General features: G+C 39.3%; 1 protein-coding gene across 2 annotated transcripts in view; it reads right to left on the reverse strand.

The window, feature by feature from the left end:
* SPTLC2 (serine palmitoyltransferase long chain base subunit 2) overlaps nucleotides 1-21,430 on the reverse strand; it is a 77,489-nt gene that overhangs the window by 11,923 nt on the left and 44,136 nt on the right. For both annotated transcript variants that reach the window (XM_036384208.2, XM_036384207.2), the window contains exon 10: nucleotides 1,369-1,504. In XM_036384208.2, coding sequence (XP_036240101.2) covers nucleotides 1,369-1,504 — 136 coding nt within the window. The remainder of the gene's footprint in view (nucleotides 1-1,368; nucleotides 1,505-21,430) is intronic.

A 21,430-nucleotide genomic window follows, 5' to 3' on the forward strand; every position in this document is an offset into this window, starting at 1 on the left:
GAGGGACAAAGATCTCGATCGGATCTGTAATGGCAGTACAGTTGGGGGTGTTTCTACAGGCCAAAGGAAATGGTTAATCCTTTTTAACAGACCTTGTTGTGAGAAGTAGCAATGAACTTAAGAGGTTTATAAGAACGTATAAAATAACATTCTTTTACTAGGTTCTGCCACAACTGTTTTCCTTATAAATAGGTGCATCCTGATACACTTCATTTTGTATCCATTTATTACTCTCAAACTATTTTAAAAACAGGCTACAAGGGACAAAGAAAAGATCAAGCAAATCCAATGCAGATCCTAAGGGCCAACTCTCATCAGAGTTCTCTGTTCTTGCTCATTTTAAGTAAGATACTGGCCCAACTACTCAGCTAATAAATATTTCCATGAACACTTCCAAGGAAAAGATTTTATTGACTGGTAGAGAAGCTGGGCAGTGGAAACAGCTGCCTTTGTGTGCTGACATGTAATCTGCAGCACCCATAAAGCTAACAGGCCTTTTAAAACTCTGTTACACTGAGAAGGGTGGAGAATGAGGGTATCTAACTTCATAAAAAGTGCCAGACTGAAGCCTGAGCTAGTCAAGTACCAGAGATGCTGAGTACAGCATAAAATGAAATTATGTTTTCCAAATTTGAAAGTGTTGATGGAGCACTGCATTATACAGACCCTGAAAAGTAGTGATCAAAGCTAAGCTGTCCTTGAAATCAGGTTTTTGTTTATTTTGAAAAATTTTTCAATATACACTTTATGTATCCTCCTTGAAGAATTTTAGCCTTAATTATCCACACAGCACCCCACAAATCTGCAAGAATTTATAAACCTAAGTGCTACAGTTGTTTTAGTATTTACAATACCAATGCCTGAGTGATTATATCTAGACCTCTTAAAACCTAGGAATTTATTAAATATATGTTGTTGCGTCCCATTATGTTCCATCCCCACTGTTTTTCCTTTTCTAATTTTCAAAGTTCATAAATGAAAATGTTGGCTCCTTCTGATCCTGAGAAGCTAGCTGAAAGACTTCCCCCAATTACTTTTAATTTTAATTTCCATTCAATTTCAGCTCCTCTTTAGTGTATTTATACACTTTACATAGAAATATAATGGAAACACACAACCCAGCCTTTAAAACGTGACACCCAGAGGCAAAATTGCTTGCCTGAAGTGCTTTCTTGATGCCCCCCAAGCTACAAGCCTCAATTTTCTCAAGATCACTTAGAGAAGTTTCCATATTTTACAGGACTCAGTAATGATCATAAAAGCAAAAATCAAACAAATTTTTTCTTGTATTTAGAAAGCTCTTCATACATATTCTTATCCAACCTAGCTTTAAAGAAGATGAGCAAGAAGTTATGCAGTCAAACATACCCAATTTTTGCTGGCATGTACAGCATCAGAGGCACAACAGGGGAATCTTCATTTCCATAGATGATAAAGCCCATCTCTTTCAGTCGTCTCCTGAAATATCTCGTGTTCTCTGCTAGCTGCTGCACACGTGCTCTCCCTAGAAAAGAATTGAAGGTGGGACTGAACTCAGTTGCCATAACTCACATCCATAACTCCAATGCAAGACCTCAAACTAAAGTACAAGATATTAACGTCCTGCTTGTGCTTACAGAAGCGTTAAAAATAAATGCAAATTGGGATTTGTACTTTCTTCTCCTTCATGTAACCAAGATCAATCATACATTTTCTGACTAGTCTGAATAGACCAGGAAAGGCACAACTATCAAGTCCAAGTACTGCCTAGTTTTTCCATATCAGACTTTCTTTCAATCAAGAGGTACCTGGCAAAAAAAAAGGCAGTTACCCACTGTTAAACAAGATTCAAAGTTTTCTCAGAATTCACTAGTAAGTGCATCTTGAAGAAGAGTTTGCTTACACTATGAATAATTAATGGAAAATCTATTGAATCAGCTGGTGTTGCTCACCGTGTTTTATCCTTCTTGCCTGCATTATTGTAAATTACTACTTTCCTCTTTAGATCTCTTTGCTGAACTATCACGTGGCTGCTCCCTAACCTTTTTCAGTTAAAATGAGCTGGGTTTAAATTAAACCGATTACTTCTGATAATCCAGCTCAGTTCAGTTAAGTGGCAGCAGCCAATTTATCATGTATTCAGCCATTTCTGTAGGGATTCTTTGATATTTGTCAAAATTAGTAGATATTAGACAGCTAGTACAATTTAAATATTTCAAATGTTCAGATATATGTATAGAACAACCCATTTATCAGCTAATTAAATTCTGGCCTACCACACTGTGTTATGTTCCTCTATTGCCCAGAAAAAGGTTCACATCATCTCACTTAAGCAGATCATAATATATTTCTGATCAACTAATATTCTAATTTGCTTATGAGATTAAGCACTGTGCCTTTGATGAGACTATAATAAGAGAGACATTTACTTGTCTCTGGTCCACAAAGTATATTTCTGGATAATTGATTACCCAAACACTGCCTTTCCCAGGCAGGTGATTGATAAACTGAACCATTAAATGTACAGCATGCAGATCTGTGCCACACAGTGAAGATGGCTGCTAGACATTCATTGTCTTCCTTTAAAGTTGTAGATAACATAAGGTGATTAACTAACAGGAATGCCAGGTCTCAAAGAAACATCCAACACCCACACAGCTCTGCTCCAGGCCAGAAGAAACATAACTTTAAGAACCTATATAGTATATGTTGCCAAGAGTATCAGATATTCCACCCACAACCATGCAATCAAAAGCAAAACCCCATTAAAGGCATAGCATAAGGAAAAAAGGTGAAACCTGTTAAGTTTGCAAAACTTGGCCTATCATTAGTAGGTAGAAGCTGGTATTTTTAATAGCACTGACTGCCACTTAAGACATGTCTTCTTCTCCATTAACAGTATTATTTCTTAATTTTTTCTCTCCCAGAGTTTCTCCAGAAGCTTAGTTCCTCTTCCCCAAAAAGCAGTAAGATTTCAGTAAAACACAAAGGCTTCTTGAACTTATAAAACTACATTTTTAATTTATTCACATCAGATCCTCTGCTGCAGACCCAGCTTTCTCTTATGTTTTCAGACCAATTATTTGGTCATTTTAAATAACCCAGACTGCAAAATGAAGTTCAGAAGAAGAAACAAACTCAATAAAATTAAAAGAACCAAGCTAACTGCAAGATACTGAAAATAGTGGGCCTAAAGCCACTACTTGCATTTCTAATATTGAGGCAATCAATAAATACACAAGTGTCCACAGCAAACTACATACAGAAAAAAAGCTATTTTGGCATCTTCTGAGAAAGCTGCATCTGCACATCTCCTACACAGTAATGCAACAATTTCCGATATGTCAGGTCAGTGATGTGCAATTGCATCAAAATACAAATCAGATTTCACAAGTAGTAAGGTATCATACACAGCTGCTGTGATCAGCCCCTCTCCCAGGACAAGGAATGCAGCCTTTGCCATACACACATCTCTCCTCCGTGTTCCCATAAAACATGGAGTTTACAGTGTTGAAGCTGAAGGAATTTCATCACCTGTATGGTTTTCCCCTCTACACATTCACACCCTTTCCCATGTTGTTGGAAGCCTTCCAGACTAAAGATTAAAGAGCAATCTTAATTTGTAGTTGGCAACTGCTTCACAGTCTTCCCCAAACTCCTACCAACAAAACCAGGTTATGATTCTAGATTTGTCCTTATAGATTGAAGACTGCTTTGCGATGTAAACAAGTCTCAAGAACCAGTCTTTCAGTTCTCTACAGAGATATAATCACCTCTTAAAAGCAACTGACAGATCTGGAAGATGTCGCTTTCTTTAGGTTTGTGGGTCTCAAAAGTCTATCAGCTTTTACCTCACCCTAGAGCCATGGAGTAATTTAATGAAATTGTTACTCATTTAAAAACTTGTGGCTACGATAATATTACCAAGAACTTGAAAATATATTCAGTGGCATCTCTACCCAGTGGCTCACTACCCATCACATGTCATTACCATCTGAAGAGAACTGTAGTTGTGGTGAAGCAAAGAACCAGGAATCAAACAAAAATTGAGCACAGGTTCTTTGTCCTCTGCTTGCCTTTCTCCCTGCATTCTGTGCAAGTACTCTTCTCTGTACTTCAACTTGTTTAGTCTCCTACTCCACTATAAAATCCTACACTTGGAAGAGTGATTCCACATGCTAATTGAATAGGGTTTGTTGTAGTATGCAACAAGCATATATCCAGTGTTTGGATCTACCAACATTTGCTGGTTCAGCCCCATTGGTACCCCCAGGTGTAGCAGGCTGTTAACTGCTAGTACAGTTCCCCATGTTTTCTCGTGGAAAGACAAAGACAAACCAAGCAGTGCTAGAAACAGCAGTGAGTAGGTATCATTGCTAATCCCACTCACAACCCAAACAGTGCTTGAACACTCAAACAGGACCTCTAAATCCCTTCCCAGCCCAAGCATCTCCTGAAGGTTAGAGCTTTTTCCACAACTGTAGGCCTAGAAAAATTGTCAGGACTGCATAAACTCTCCAGTAACTGGATTTTTTGGCAGTATGCAGCTGCATTTTTAAGACCACGTATAAAGGCCAGATCAGACACCACCCTGCCAACTGTTCTTGCATAGAAGTTGTGCAATGATTTTGGTAACATCCTTTCATCTAGGAAACTGGAATGTGATGACCTTCAGCAAAGGAAGGAAAGGAGGGGAAAAAGGGATGATTACTGGAACTGAGTTCTTCAAAAGGTTAAAAAAATTAGAACTGTTTATCAGATCAACTTATCTCAAGTCCCTCATGGGTCCTGTAAATGGCTTAAACTAGCTTCTGACAGAACAACACTGAAATGAGGGTAACTAATAACTTTCCTGTACTTCTATACCCTTTTGCAAATTTACTAGAGTCATATCAAGATTGCTCTTACAATTTAGTAAAACACTTCCTTGGTTGTAGTAGCCTGGGCATCATTTAGTCTCAAGTGCACATGTGTCTCCTAAAGAACATGCTGCCATTGTATCAGAAGTAAAGGCCACATACCATCTAAAGGGGAAGAAACACTCTCCTGTCACAAATAAACAATGTAAGAAGTATTCTTGAAAAAATGCAGCTAGCATGCACCTTAGGAAAAAAATTAAGTCCAACACCCTAGAGAAAGTACTCCACAATGAAAGCACATGAGATGCATATTCCTTGCAACCACTGAAAGTAAATTAGTGTCTTTGCCAGAACAGGTTCCCACAGGCTAAAACAATGACCCTGAAATTAGCTCAGATGATTAGAGCATGGTGCCAATAACACCATGGTTGTGGGACCATCCAATATCTGTATGTATTCATGTAAGAGTTGGACTTCACGATCCTTGTGGGTCCCTTCCAGCTCAGGATATACAGTGGTTCTGTGAATAATTCATCACTTGTGAAGGTGTCTGCTTTAGAGGTCATAATGCTCAGAAAGGCAGAAGTTATAGTGAAAACAGGAAACAGAGAAGGTGGAGTTACTGAATGCCTTCTTTTCATCGGTTTTCACTGACAAGACCATACCTCAGGAATCTCTGACCCTGGTCTGAAGACCAGGAAGGGTAAAGGAGTATTGTAAAGATGACTCTCCCCTGGTGAAGGAGGATTGGGTTAGAAAAAACCTAAGCAGACCTGACATCCACAAGTCCATGGGCCCTGACAGGATGCATCCACAACTGTGGAGAGAGCTGGTGGACACCACAGCAAGGCAGCTCATGATCGTCTTTGAAAGGTCCTGGTGATCAGGAGAGGTGCCTGAAGACTGGAAGAAAGCAAATGTCCCCCTGGTCTTCAAAAAGGCAAGAAGAAGAGCCCAGGAAACTACCAGCTAGTCAGCCTCACCTCCATCCCAGGAAAGGTGAGGGAGCACCTCATCCTGGAGACCATCTCCATCCACATGGATGACCAGAAGGTGATCAGGAATAGTCAGTATGGATTCACTAAAGGTAAATCACTTCTGACGAACCTGATTGACTTCTGTGATGAATCAACTACCTGGATGCATGTGGGGAGAGAAAGGATATTGTCTACCTAAACTTCAGCAAGACTTTTGACACCATCTCTCACAGCATCCTCACAGGCAAATTCAAGAAGTGTGGAATGCATGAGTGGACAGTGAGGTGGATTGAGAACTGGCTGAACAGCAGACCCCAGAGGGTTGTAATTGGTGGCAGAAGGTCTAGTTGGATACCTGTCACTAGTGGTGTCCCCCAAGGTCCAGTACTGGGCACAGTATTGTTTAACTCGTCATCGGTGACTTGGATGGAAGACATAAGATACCTCATCAGCAAGTTCCCTGATGACATGAAAGAGTGGCCAATACCACAGAGGGCTGTGGAGCCCTTCAGAAGGACCTCAAGATGTTGGAGAGATGGCCAGAGAAGAACTGTCTGAAAGGCAAATGCAGAGTCCTGCATCTGAGGAAGAATAACCCCATGAGAAGAAATTCTTTATTGTGCAGATGTCTGAGCACTGTAACGGATTGCCCAGAGAGGCTGTGGATTCTCCCTCACCGGTATCACAGAAGGAACTAGGTTGGAAAAGACCTTTGAGATCATCAAGTCCAACCTATGACCTAACACCTCCCCATCAACTAAACCATGGCACTGAGTGCCATGTCCAGTCTTATTTTGAACACATCCAGGGATGGTGACTCCACCACCTCCCTGGGCAGATGATTCCAGTGCCTAATCACTCTCCCAGTTAAGATTTTTTTCTGACGTCTAACCTGAACTTCCTCTGGTGCAGCTCAAGACTGTGTCCTTTTGTTCTGTCAGTGCTTGCCTGAGAGAAGAGACCAACCCCCACCTGCCTACAGCCACCCTTCAGGTAGTTGTAGAGAATGACAAGGTCTTGCCTGAGCCTCCTTTTTTCCAGGCTAAACAACGCCAAATCCCTCAGCTGCTCCTCACAGGGCTTATGTTCCAGACCCTTCACCAGCCTTGTTGCCCTCCTCTGGATGCATTTGAGCATCTCAATATTCTTCCTAAACTGAGGGGCCCAGATATTAAGGAAACGTCAGGATACAATCCTGTGCAAAGTGTTCAAGGGTAACCCTGCTTGAGCAGGATGGTTGGACGAATGACCCATGGTGGACCCTTCCAACCTTACCCAGTGTGTGATTCTGTTAGCACATAAGAGATATTTAAGCACATTTCTTCTTGAAGTAGAAATTGAGTTGATATTGACTATAATTATCAGCAGGATAAAAAGGGAACTGCACATCCCACCACAGTACATCTAAATTCCTTTTGCGATGGCTTTACCAATGACACATATCAACAGAGAAAGTCACCTGCATTTAACCTTATTCTCTCATAAAAGCTCATGCTTAAACTAATAGTCCAGATACTTGGGGATTCTCATACAACCCATATTTGCAAGATTATGTTTATTAATAAACAAACAACAATTGCTCAGCAATTTAAAATTTTTGCAAGGCCAGGATGAACTTAGCCTTTGAAAAAAAAAAATAAGACAGCTGAGCTAATGTCCATGTAACTTTTCAATTCCATGTTAAAAAAAAAAATCATCTCTGCAAGAATTTTGTGGAAGAACCTCTCTCCAAGAATTTGTGGAAGTTACTCTCTCACAAAAATCTAATATTTAAAACATTTCTGTCATCTATTAAGGTTGATAAATAAGTTATCATAGATGGTATTGGACAGCAAAGAAAATTCAGTTCAACCAGGATGTACTTGTTTCCCTCCCCCTGCCTTGATCTCTATGCAGTAGTTGGAGAGCAATCACAAATCTCTTCTAAACAGTGCAACACTTCATCAGCATGGCTTTTTGAGAAATAAAAAGCATGTTGTATTATACACAGAGAGACTGCCCTCTGACACTGAACTCAGAGGGGCAAACCAACTTCAGATAGGCAAAACCACACACAGGCAGGATTTTATCTGCTTGTCACACTAGGGATCACTGCCTCCTGGACCTAAAACAAAGATACTTACTGCAATATAAAGGAAGCTTTACATTTTTAATTAGTTCTTACAAAGACTTCAAGGCAAAATTGTAGGACACATCTTGAAAAATGACTCCTCATCAGTGAAACTGTAAGTTGTATGCAGAAGCTCTTGTTGGTCAACAAATACCAGTTCACATTAGGCAGCTATGATGAAGCTACTCTATATTCTTTCATTAACCAATCTTGTAGATGCTCAACACTAATATTAGAGTTTTATTATTGCAGCCTTAATTTAACCCATTTACTTTGTTGTCAACATGGAAAGAGAGGCTAAACTAAGCAATTTCATGCCTTTGCCTTACGTACAGATTGAAAACGAACATATTTGTTTTTAAGGATGAAATGAAAAATGTAGAATAAAAAAAAAGACCCTTGATACAAATAGATTGGAATTCAGTACATGCAGAATCATTCCACTTGTGATACATATTTACTGGCCCAATTACTCAGTCCCTCAATAAAAGCTCATGCTGTAACGCAATCAAACACCTTCGAGGTTCAGTTTCCATTATGTGACCAAGGAAATTAAAATATTTATTAGCAGAGATTTCTGAGAATTCTGTACGAACTGTCAAGATATAGTCTGACAGTAGCACACGACCTCTGGTAAGACTCAGTATGTGTTTAAAAAGAAATAGGTTTTGTTAACAAGATTGTCAGGAGGATATTAAAGATGTTTTAAAGCACTCAAAGAAAATTATAGTTAATATCAGACCCATAAGTCACCTTTAAGATGAAAATACTCTATTAATTCTTTGTGGAAAAGTTGCTTTCAGTCTCTATTGTAACTCACTTCAAATTGTTTTTCAAGCTGGTTCCATCTTAGGAATTCTTGTCAGGTGTTGGAGGTTAGAAGCATTACATTAACTACTGGTAGATGTGCCATCCTTAATTTGTGGCAGAATCATTTACCTTAGTAGAGCTTATTTAAGTCAAGGAAGGGATGCATCCAGCAATCAGTTTAACCTGCCAAATACCACTTTACTGATGTTAGCATGACCTCTGTTAACATCAGTAGCTGATGCACTTTGCTAGGAGGGCTATGAATTTTATAGGACTGCTTATCTCGGCAGGTTTCTTGTCTTCTCCTTTCCTGATAGCCACAATCCAGAGAATATAATAAAACTTTTCCTTCTTTGTACAAATGCTTTCCCAGAACTAAACAAGTTTTGGTCTTTCTTAGAACTAAAAATAAAAATCAAGCTAACTAAAAGAAGGTATTTGGCCAACTAAATGCTTATGAGGATTATGGCAGCTCTGAGTGCATGTATACACAGAATGGGTAAGGAAGGGACCAAGGTGGGTCATTCTGTCAAACCTCCCTGCTCAAACAGGGTCAGCCCAGAGCACTTGGCACAGGATTGTATTCAGACATTTCTGTAGCATCTCCAGTAAGGGAGACACCACAACCTCTTGGGCAATCTGTTACAGTGCTCAGTCATCTGCACAATAAAGAATTTCTCCTCATATTCAGGTGGAAGTTCCTGTGCATCAGTTTCTGCCCATTGCACCTTTCCTTGTTCCTTGGCTCCACCAAGAGAAGCCTGGATCCTTCCTCTTGGCACCCTCCCTTCAGATAGATATCTGTGTACACTGACAAGGTCCCCTCTCAGTTGTCTCTTCTCAAGGCTGAACAGGCCCGGCTCCTTGAGTCTTTCCTCATGAGTGAAGTGGTCCAGCCCCTTAATCATCTTTGTTGCTCTCCACTGGACCTCTGTCAGGAGCTCCAAGTCTCTCTTGGCCTGAGGAGCCCAGAGCTGGACAGAGCACTCCAGCTGTGGCCTCACCAGGGCTGAGCAGAGGGGCAGGATCACCTCCCTTGACCTGCTGGCAGTGCTCTTCCTGAGCATTGCACCCAGGACACCACTGGCCTTCCTGGTCACAAGGAAGGGCACACTGCTGGCTCTTGGACAACTTCTCCACCAGGACCCCCAGGTCCTCCTCCACAGAGCTGCTGCCCAGCAGGTCAGCCCTGATGGAAAGCAGCATGCATATGGTGTGAAAGGAGATCAAAGCAGCAGATCTCAAATCTCAACCTACTTTTTCAGGAAATAATGCTGAAAGGCATTTTATAACCTAAGCATTAATGTTTACTGACTGTTTTGTGGAAAAAAAAGAGTTTATGTAAAGGGTAGGTTCTGTAGGTTCAATCCACCATTGTTCCCAAAGTAAATGACCAACCTATAACCCAATTTTACAGAAATCCTGGACCATGTAAGCTTACTACAATTTTTAGCAGACATGTATACAATTAAAAGTCCTTCATCACAGACAACAAAGAAACAAAAGAAAGAGAAGGAAATCCCAATGCACTTCAATGGCACAGAGAACACTGTGATGCCACTGTGTCTTGTTTCCCCAAACAGACCATGGCTACATACAACCTACACAGCAAGAATATGGACCAGGCTGCAATACTCTGTGGTTGCTTTCCTGAGAGCACCAGCATCAATGACAGAGAAGATAAAGCACAATTCCATTAACATGGATAGTGCTTTTTCTGCATATACCATGCTATCTATGGGCCAAACAAAAGAAAATAAGATAAAATTTCTTTTTCAAAAAGTCTGTATTTTCAGACATTGGGAAGTGCTTAAATCAAAGTAAACTGGCAAGGAAAACTCAGTTATATATATCATTCTCTAAAAGTTTGTTTCTTCAAGTCAGAGCGATGCTATTATACAATCAAGCTTGTAAATTTTTCCACATTAAAACCCCCTTGTTTTTGCAAAGGTTTATACTTTCATTCTGTTTATTATTCCTGCATTTCCATCTTTTGGTTGGCTGTTTCAGTGAAAGACATAATTCAGCATATTCTGTTTTGGAAACAAGCATTTTTCAAATCTCAACCAGGAATTCAATATTCTTCTGCTGATCTAACAGATTCTCCACTAAGCTTTCAGAAGCTAAGTTGCCTCCCAAGGGCTTATGAAAATCTTTTGCAATGTTAACATAATAAGACAAGCTGTTTTCTGGACATTACACTTGTAAATACCTCAACATTAAAAAAAAACCAACACAACAGCCGCCTTTTTTTTTGAGAAGACATAATAGCACTACTACCCTTTTACTGTCATGAACATGTTTTTCATAGAAGATATAGAAAACTCTCCTCTTGAAGGCCTCTCCTGAAAAGCACAAGTCAAGCATGACTTCTAATAATATATGCATGATGAAAAAAAAAGGCATAATGTTTTTGGATTTTCCAACTAGCAGAAAGGACAAGCACAACTTATGAATATCTGACTGGAAGCAAGGGTCAGATTAGAAACAAAGAAGTACCTATTAGAGGCTACAGTGAGTAACTTAAAACCAGAGAAAGTAGAGTGAGATTTTAAACCAAGAAAGAATATTAAACAAAATTCTACTTCAACAGTGATTAAATGCCAAAACTTTTACGTTTTAAGGAAAAGCTGCACTAAGAGACAGGAAGAGCACAATGTTGGTAAAAATTCTGTAATGGATGTTTAAGGACCAAGCATGTGCTGATTTTGAGCTGATTTAAGACACTAGTAACATCATCTGTCAGAAAGCAGATTCATGACATGAACTCACACCCCAAGGCAGAAAGAGGGATCAACAGTGATTCACCTGCACAACCCACCCAAAGGCATCACTCATCCACACAGTAAGGGAGAGCAGCCTATTCTGTCAGCCTGAAAAAAGTCATTTACAACAGCTCATAAACAAGATGGAGATATAAAGCAAAGTTTTGCTGGTTTCTTCTGAGAGATCACTCTAAAAAGATAATAAGTAAAATTTTATTGTACATTACCTACACATTTCTTATCTTTCAGAATACTTTTCCTATCTCATTGTTTCCTATCTCAAGTTCCAGCAACAAGGTAACCCCCCATGTTTCAGTCTGCTTCCTCCAAGTTTGCTCATGTGAACACTGCATCACTGCCAATATTTGCAGTAAGAATTTTACATCCTCCCCTTCAAATGCTGTCTGCAGATTTTCATTATAGATCTTCAGAAAAGTATTATATACAATTACACAATGTAACCTGAGATTGCACAGAGAGATATTAAAATGTATGGGCCAGAATACTGTATTACCCCAGTTTTATATTAGAAAGAATCAGCTCACATCAGCAAATGCCAAGAGAACCTCCAAGCACAATGGGAAACCTAAAGAAAGGAATTAGAATAATTCCTTAACTCGGTGCTGTTATATTACTGTTTAATAGCTCAAACTGCAGTATTCAGCAAACCAGGCTGAAGACAGAATCAACTCAATGGGTTTTTTCACAGGGCTGATGGGGAATCCAAGTTTAGAGCAAATTTGGGAATGGGAAGGGTCTTTGGCTATATGTCTCAAGGCTGAGGTCACCAGAAGGAGCGGGCACCTTCCACCAGAGGCCAGTGCTGCACTCGGGAGTCCCAGCCCATACCTGCCACAGCCTGTGCTCCCTGCCACAGGCTGCACTGTAGCAGGGAAGGCCGGCCTTCATTCACACAGGAGATGCTAACGGGACAGCTGAGTCAAGTTATTTATTCTTCTGACATACTTGCATGCTTCCTGAGTTCACCACTCAGGAGAGAAGCTACAAATAACATGGGGGGAGAAGACTGGTTTGAGAGTCAGCGCACTTGAAAGCATGGATGAGGAAATCAAAAGACGGCTGCGAGCTCATGTTCATTGGCCACATGGCAGCAGCATAAGCAACAATTTATTTTAGGAGAAGCAGTGAAGGGCTAGGCTTGTGACCATTCTGAGTTAACTCTGGCTTTTAACAACACTGTATGCAGGGGATCTACCTGGATTATGTGGCTACTCAGTATGGAGCCACTGTAGAGGTGATGGTAAAAATGCTCAGCACTTTAAAGGAGAGAGGAAAACAGCTAAATCTGATTTTAAAAATTGGCAACGGTAAAGCCAAAGAGAATCAGAAACGGAAAAAGGAGGAAAGAAAAATTATGGCTGATATTTTTGGCATTAAAATGTCTCAGAGAAACAAAATTTATGCTAATATTAAGTATCCATCAGTGCATTTGCTATCAAACTAAATAGTTCCAGTGGAGTCTAAAGGCATGCCAAAAAACAGCTGGGTGCATGTACTGTGTATTCACTGAGTTTATATATACTGGTGAGATTGAAGCCTTTGGCATATTCTAGAGCCCAGAGGAGTATTTTTATATTTGCACTTTCTGATTTTGTTTGCAACTACCAGCTGCATTTAGAGAACTGCAAGGCAGCCTGGTCTCCTCATGAACTTAATCATAAAAAGATGCAGCTCTCATCAAGAAGAGATCACGTTGCTTGATGTGACTGGAAAGATACAATTTGTTAGAACTGTTTCACAGAACAGTTTGGGTTGAAAGGGATATTAAAGATCATCTAGTTCCAACACCATTGCCATAAGCAGGGACACCTAACACTACACCAGGTTGCTCAGATCCTCATCCAGCCTGGCCTGGAATGATTCCATGGATGGGGCATCCACCAGTTCTCTGGAGCACCTGGTGTTCCACCCTTACAAAAAAATTTCTTTCTTATATCTAGTCTGAATTTACCTTCTTTTAGTTTAAAAACAGCTCTCTTGTCCTACTGCAACAGGTCCTACCAAAATATTTGTCCCCATCTTTCGCATAAGCTCTCTTTAACTACAGAAAGACCACAATAGAGGCACATTGCCATATGATCCTACTAATTGTTCAAAATCACATGTTTCACAGTTTATTATTCTATTAGTAGAATATCTCTGTTGGTGACCACGAAAGAACTTGAAGGATATGGCTGCATATGCACTTCAAATCTCACAGTAGTAGCATTGCCCAACCTTGCTGTAGCCAATGAAGGAGTATCTGCAAGCCTGATTTCTTCATACTGCCCTGCTCTCTGTATCATTTAAACTTCTTTGGAGCAGTGACAATATGCATACAGCAGTGAGCACAACAGTCTTAGCTCGTGTCAAAGGGTTTCTGCAGTATGGGGACACAAAGATGTTACAAAATGACATTGTAATAAAATCGGCTAAAATGGCTGATCCTCTGTGCACAACCATGACAGTATTATCATTATTTGATTAGTCATAATTTGCCTCAAACAGCAGGCTTCATCAAGTGAGCAGAAAGACTTTGAAATAGGATACATGTGCTAAGGAGACCAGCATGAATAAACATTAAGGACTTAGTAAAGGCAGTATTAAAACCAATTGATTTAAACTGAGCCAATGTTTATCAAACTGCAGGAGTCAGCTTTTCTACAACAAAAATACTTTTTATAAGATCCTGAAAATTCAAGCTTTAAAGAGAAAGAGATTAAACCAGTAGCATTCTACTTATCCTACAGAAAAAACCCCACAAACAAGTAAACAGTTCATCCTGCCTCAAATCTGGCCAACCTTGGTTCCTAAAACAAACACACACACAACATTTAGTAATAGCTGCAAATACATAAAATGAGTAAATTCTATTGGAAATATTGATAGCTGAAACTTAGAAATTCTTAATCTATAGTAATTAAAGTAGAAAGGAAATCGTCCAAGTGCACATACGTACGTCATTAGTAATTAAGCCAGAAATGGGTCCAAGTCTTTTAAAACACATATTAATAGAGGGCTACTTTATTAAATGTAGCATCACCATCACCTGCTGTACCAGTGGCAGGAATTCTGATGAAGCCATGACTGAAATGTAAGACTGATGGACCTGCAGGTGTCTGAAAGACATTTTTAAGTTATAATGGGCTATGTTAGAATATTTTAGCAGAGCATACTTCCACTACTAGAGAAGATTTCTGTAACCAATCCTAATAGTTTGTGGAGTGACTGCAGTCAGTGATAAACCGATGCCTTTAAGAAGACTTGACTGCTCTCTATAATTGGAAGTTTCAGTCCTGAAGTACAAAGCTTAAATAAATCAAAAATGCAAGAAGATTTGGATGAAGGTCAATTATTAGGAAGAAAAACTAAAAAAAAACCAACAAAACCCTAAAAGCTGTCAGTCAATCCTTTGCAGCAAGATCACCAAAACAATAATCCTCAGAGAAGAAAGAGAAACTAACTGTGACCCTCATGAGGCGTGTAAATATAGCAGGAATGCAAGTTGGCATTTGCCTTAGAGAAGTTTTTTACTGAAGGAAACACCTGTATTGGACTGCTTTGGTACTTCAGGACTACAAGGTGACAAAGAGTCATTTCTCTACAAATAGAGAAAATGACATCTCAAAGATGTAAGTGGTCAAGGCAGATGCAAGAAACCTATCTAAACAACGGGTAAATTTGAAAGACAGTAATCAAACAGCTGCTCCAGAAATGCTGAGCAAGGGACATGCAACAGCTCATACATGGCACAAAACAGCCTACTTGGCATGGTAAGAATGTCCCTTTGGCTCTTGCCTGCTTACCAATTAGAACATCCTTTCTAAGTGTGACAGTGTTCTACACATGGACATCACTCAACTCCAGACAGAGGTTCCAAATGCTTTGATGATCTCCTGATGTGATTTTGCTCAATCAGATCTGAGAGTACATAATATATCTAGGGTCTGTCCAAGAAATGAGATGCTAGAATTATCCTCACCTGGCCAAGTCTAGTAGGATGGGCTAACTGACATGTTGTATTGGCTTATCAAAGATCATCAGAAGGAATCTCATCAGAGGACAAGTTAGCTTCTCTGACCATAGGTTGGAACTGGTCATAAGCAAACATAAATCACCTATGAAGCATCAGGAACTGGTATCATTACAAGTGTCAATACAATGAGGTCATTTTAGGATGCATCTTGCATAGACAATGACTCTGGAAACATCTATTCTGCACCTTTCCTACGCCCTGAAAAAGGCTTTGGTGGAATGTAAAAGAAGCTCTGCAGATTTATTCTTCTCTGTGTAAAAATAGAAATGTCCCAAGTGGTGAAAAAAGCAGTTACTGACACGGAACGCACCACTTTCACTTTGCACAAATTCTTTAGGTTGGAATAGATGTCTTGAAATCAGTCAATCCAATCTGTCTGCTAAAGAACAATCACCTAGAGTAAGACGTAGGTGTACAGGTTGTAGGAGGCAGGTTGAGCGAGTAGGTTGCCCAGAACTGTGTCTAGTTGGGGCTTTGGCTGTCTTCACAGATGTAGACTCTACAACCTCCATGAACAGCATTTTCCAATGCTTGAGCACCCTCATAGTTTGCATTTTCAGGAACTCTTTCCCTCTTTGGTAAATCCTAGAATTATCAAAGACTCACAATTTACCAGGTGCAGAAAACATTACACACATTAATACTACAATTACATACGCTTAGTTCTACCTTGTACTTTAAGCTGTCTTCCACAACAGAGGATAAAATTTCAAGTCCATTGGTTTGAGAGACTAATAATAATGAGCTCTTTGTAACTTTTGCTCATCCACAGACTGTGCATATTAGATATGAGGCATTAGCCTAAACAGCTTGAAGCCGCTGAGGCATTTTGCCCACCAAAGGTGAAGGTCTGTGCTGCCAAACCCCAGAATAATACACATCCGCTTCTTATGTACCCTGGCAGCCAAACAGGGAGTCAAACTTGCCAGGGCACTTTGCTCATTATACATAGAATTCTTGACTGAATTTTAGTAACAACTCAACGTGGCTTTAGAGTTATTTTAACCTGTGGCCAATCCCCACATGCATGTCCAAACTGCCTAGCCACAGAAATAACAAGCATAGCAATGTCAGGTTCAAAGTGTTTCCTCCTTACATCTAAATCTAAGGAAAATGTTCATGCCACATTGTGCAAATATAACTGCAAGGATCCAACTCCAAAACCAGCAGCAGTAGGAAAGGAAGAACGTGTAATGAGCGGTATTACTGCTACCTCAGCCCAAATAAAAGAGACTGAAATGCTTTGCAGAGTTAGTTGATGACTCTGCAGCAACTAGCCTCACAAAAGATACCAGAAGAATTTGTCAAGAATAAGCTTCATCATAGTGTGCTGTGATTTTGTTTTTAAAACAAATAAAAACAACAAATGGAAGACATTTCTAAACCCTAAGCAGTAATGTGTGGCAGGAGAATTTAAAATTATGTTCTGAAATAGTCTGGAAGGAGGTACCAGCCAACATTCTCCACAAATCAGACCTCTAGGAAGTGACATGCAGTAGGTTTTACCAAACATTTAAACCTGTCTTACAGATCTAATTCAGGCATTATGAGAACAAAATCTGCCTCTATCCTCCCAAGATTCCTGCAGACATTTCTGTTTAATAATAACCATTGGCTCAGATGTTTATTTTTGACAGGACACAAGAACTGAGCTTGAATGAATCATATAATTAAATGGTATCATAAAATTAAACAAGTTAGAAGAAGAAATAATAGTTTGGCTAGGACATCAAGAAAAAGAAGTAGCTGCCAGGAGAACAAATTCACTAGCAAACTACCTAACAGCACTCTGAACTTTTACTTATAGATGTGAACTGACTACTTGGCAAGCTTTCAAAAAATAACCTACCTCCCTGAAGCTACAGCAACAAACAAGTTTAAGTACAAGCAGTTCTCGAGAAAAACCCTTTAATAATCTGCACTGTTCTTACTGCTAGGTGAGAACTACACTAACAGTCCTTGGGTGGTAAAGTAAAATAAATGGTGCCAATTGCATGTGAAATACTCAAGATTTCCATCATCCTTTTTTCAAGTTCTCCCTCAAGAGATTAGTGGAATTTACCTTGCAGCAAGAATTAGTTCCTAAAAAATCCTATATATCACCTTGCTTTCTGAAATCTTCCTTCAAGAGATACATCTAAAAGACATTAAAAAACCCGAAAACCTTAGTGACTCATTGAAGGTTAAACCATGACACCAAACACAGGGAAGTGTGTCATTTATATAAACTTTATACAATCTTTATTTCTTATTTTCTACCATCTGGACATAAAGCTTTTACGCCACCCATTGGTACCAAAAAGCTGCAGCCTTGCCAGGACCATGTAATTTATCACAACCAGATGGTGTGCTGTCAATAAAGGAGGGGCTGCTATCATTCCAGGGCAGAATAATTACCTTTCCTTTGAACCAAGGACAATGTTTTCAATAAAAACCCAAAGCTGTTTAATGCAACTTCCAGTCTGTCAAGACTCCCACTGTGCAGCTCCAGGATTCATTAGACTCACAGAAGTGAAGGAGACCATTTGTTAAAAACACAGCAGAAGTGTCTCAGAGGACATTGATGACACACAATTTAAAAATCTCCCAAACAGTAAAGACATTTTGAATCTTCTTTAAAAGCTTTTTGCATAGACTCTTTTCATCACAAATTTTACAGCAAAAGTAGCTGTATTGCATTAAAATGCCACCTCTGTCCCAGGGCTTTTAGGTAACCTATGGAAGACATTCATTGCTCTGCTATGCACCTCTTCTGCTTTGCATTTTTGCATCACAAAAGTTGGAGTAGCAACATTTATTCTGGGAAGAAAGGCTGTAAAGCACAGAGAATAAAAATTAACTAGCAAGCAATGGTAAAGAATGGCTGTGTCTCACACACCAAAACACTACTAGATTGACACTCCTCTGACATCTGGAAACACATGGCAATCATACTGGAGTAATTCAGAGGACTGGACCTTGCAGGATAATTAAACAAGTTACAATGCAACCAAACAGTACCTTCACTTTAAGCAATGCAAGAAACTGGATGAATTTCACTGCACACTAAATCTCCCCTTGGGTTTCAATCCTCGCCAAATAAAAAGCAGTAATTATTTGAACACTCATAGCATTTTCTGAGCCTACTTCTACGCCAAAAACTGACTTTGAACTTGTCCTTCTTTCAACAGTACATATTTAATGAAGTGGTTAAGAAACACATCCTTTTTTCATAACACCAGAACATTTTATTCACCTCGAAAAAGTAGAATAACTGTCTAGCTTGGGAAATTAAACATGAGCTGGAAGCCCAAGTGTGACCATTTCCAGGAATTACATCTAGCAGAATAGAACAGAAATATTCCTGCAGTTTCAGTTCCACAGCGGTAACAAATGTATTAAAAGATGTCTTAGCTCAGTTCACTTTTGATTGACCCTCTCTCTAGCTAAGATCAAATCAGTATATTCTTCTCTTGATGTAGCAGTTACCTAAAGGATGCTATTATAGATTCTAATATATTTTACATGTGATTTACAGCCTTAGAAGCAAAATACATTGAAGCAAAACATGATAGGAGACCAAACCACCACAACAATTAAACAGCATTTAAGACTTTACAAAAATTTCAGCTGACAAATTTCTGCTCATCACCTCCAGAAGCCGCAGTAAGTAGCTGATGACTTACCATCCAGAAGACCACAACTCATTAAAAAAGGGTAGAAAATAAAGCATGATTCTCCAGTTCTCCCAAGAAGCACAGATACATGCATTAATAAAAAGTTTCACAGAGAAAGAATAAGTTGTCTGAATGAGCAAGGGTGGCTCTTACCTTAGGAAACCAGTATCACTGGAAAACCTCTTTGTTATTCACTCTAAATAAGCACATACAGTGGGGGCATAACACAGTGGAGACAGCAACTGATAAACTTCCACAGACATGCAGATAGAGATCTATTTTTACTAAGCATTTCTTGCACCTATGCAGTAGCCTTAAAGGAGATTTTGTAGGCTTTTCCAAAGCCCAGCACAGGTGTGCAGCAACTCACAGTCAGTGTGCAAAGACACACACAAGAAAAAGCTCAATGCTCTTTCCAAGTTGGAGGCTTTTGTTTGTTTTCCAACAGACAACAATTAGTCTCACCTTGCTAACAAAACATTTTTACTGTAGTTTTGTACAATACTGTTATCTCCAACTCTGCCATATTACACAGAGAGTATACTACAAAATCATCTTTTTTGAGATTCCGACAGCTATAAAGCATTAATGTTGCCACTACCATTAAAGCAATGTTAATGAAAAAGTAGAGCAAACAGAAACCAGTCAATCCCAAATCAAGCTAAAGGCAACTGAAGACATTCATCTTTACATGAAGAAAATACATTCAGAACTACCAATATCAACTGATGCACAGTATTTGGAAAAAATAGAGCCAAAGAACAGAGGCTACACCACAGCACAGAGGATCAGCTGCTAATTATGTGAGTAGTTATACCAAGGCAGAACCAGACTGCAGCATGTTCAGAATCTTCCTCTTTATCAATCTCCTGCTCCAGCAAGTGACTGAAGAAGTGATATCACCTTCTAATTAATACCATATTAAAATAATGTAATACAACTCTAAGGACCAACATGTCTGAACAGTTTTCATGTAGGTTTTATTATGACTCTTTCTTCTAGTTTGCAATTTAGATTTACTAATTAATCCAGATTTTCTAGAGCCAGGAACTGAATTTTTTATTAACTGAAACATCTTGGTCCCTCTTGACACCCAGAATGAACTGATATCTACACTCAGATGTAATTAAATGAAACAGGAGGACACACCCTAGAAAACCCCAAAACTAACAAAAAACACAGGGCACCAATGATCAATTTTGCTGAACTTTGTGTGAGCTGTAAGAAACTGAATTTCAGTGCAGTTCTAGGGAGTACAGATTTTTAAAGGCTCCACTGGTATGCAACATCACAGCTTGCATACTGACTAGCATTTTTTAAAATACCAGATATTTTTAGCATTCTGATAAAAATACAGCCAATAGAACACACCAACTATTTCAACGGATGAACTTTCAAATCCCTCTGTTTAAAATATTGCTCCACAACAGGAACAACACACAACTCTTTGCTACATCCAAAAGACAGGATTATTTGTAATTTAATATGGAAACATTTCAGCTGTCTTAATACCAGCATAATTCCTACACAAGTCTGGCATTTGAGACATGCTACATATTTGTCACTGAAGTGTGTGAGGTTTTGTGCTGCTATGTGAGGTTCATCAGTTGATGCCTTGGCCATAACAATACCGTCTCCCACACATTCAGGTTGCTGAAATCAGCTCTCTGAACCTGGAGCTTTTTCATCTTACCATTTATTTGTTCTATAAGGCACATCCAGCCCTCAAGAATTCACAGCTAAGGGATACCAAGAGCCTCATCTGGCTGTAATTCAACAAAATGCACGTGTTTACATTTGTCAACCTTTAAAAGAGATCTTAAGAACTACCGAGCTTGTAGCAGCAACCTTCACAAGGTTTACCACTTGAGCCGCAGTGCTTTTTACCCAATTTTAAAAACTGCCCTTTCCCTCTGTATAGATAAGAAAATGACACCCAACAGGGATATGGAGTCATTACCATCTCAGACTCCCTGTGTGATAATCAGAGGAAATGATCTGCTGACCTCAAGCAGTCTTTGAAGTCTGCACAAACATTACCTAAAGAAGAGGGAAGGACTATTGAGCAGGACATAGATCCCCCTAGGCCTGCCTCTCCAAAAGCTCTGCTGGACTAGTGGTTCTCTCTAAACCTAAAAAAAATCTGGGCTGCCAGAAAACTTATGGTTATAGAGCATGTTCAAAGACTACTGTGAAACAGACTTTGTATATCAATGTTTTATTTAAGCCTAACTTGCA

Source organism: Molothrus ater, chromosome 6 (assembly GCF_012460135.2).
Source record: "Molothrus ater isolate BHLD 08-10-18 breed brown headed cowbird chromosome 6, BPBGC_Mater_1.1, whole genome shotgun sequence".
NCBI classification, from domain to species: domain Eukaryota; kingdom Metazoa; phylum Chordata; class Aves; order Passeriformes; family Icteridae; genus Molothrus; species Molothrus ater.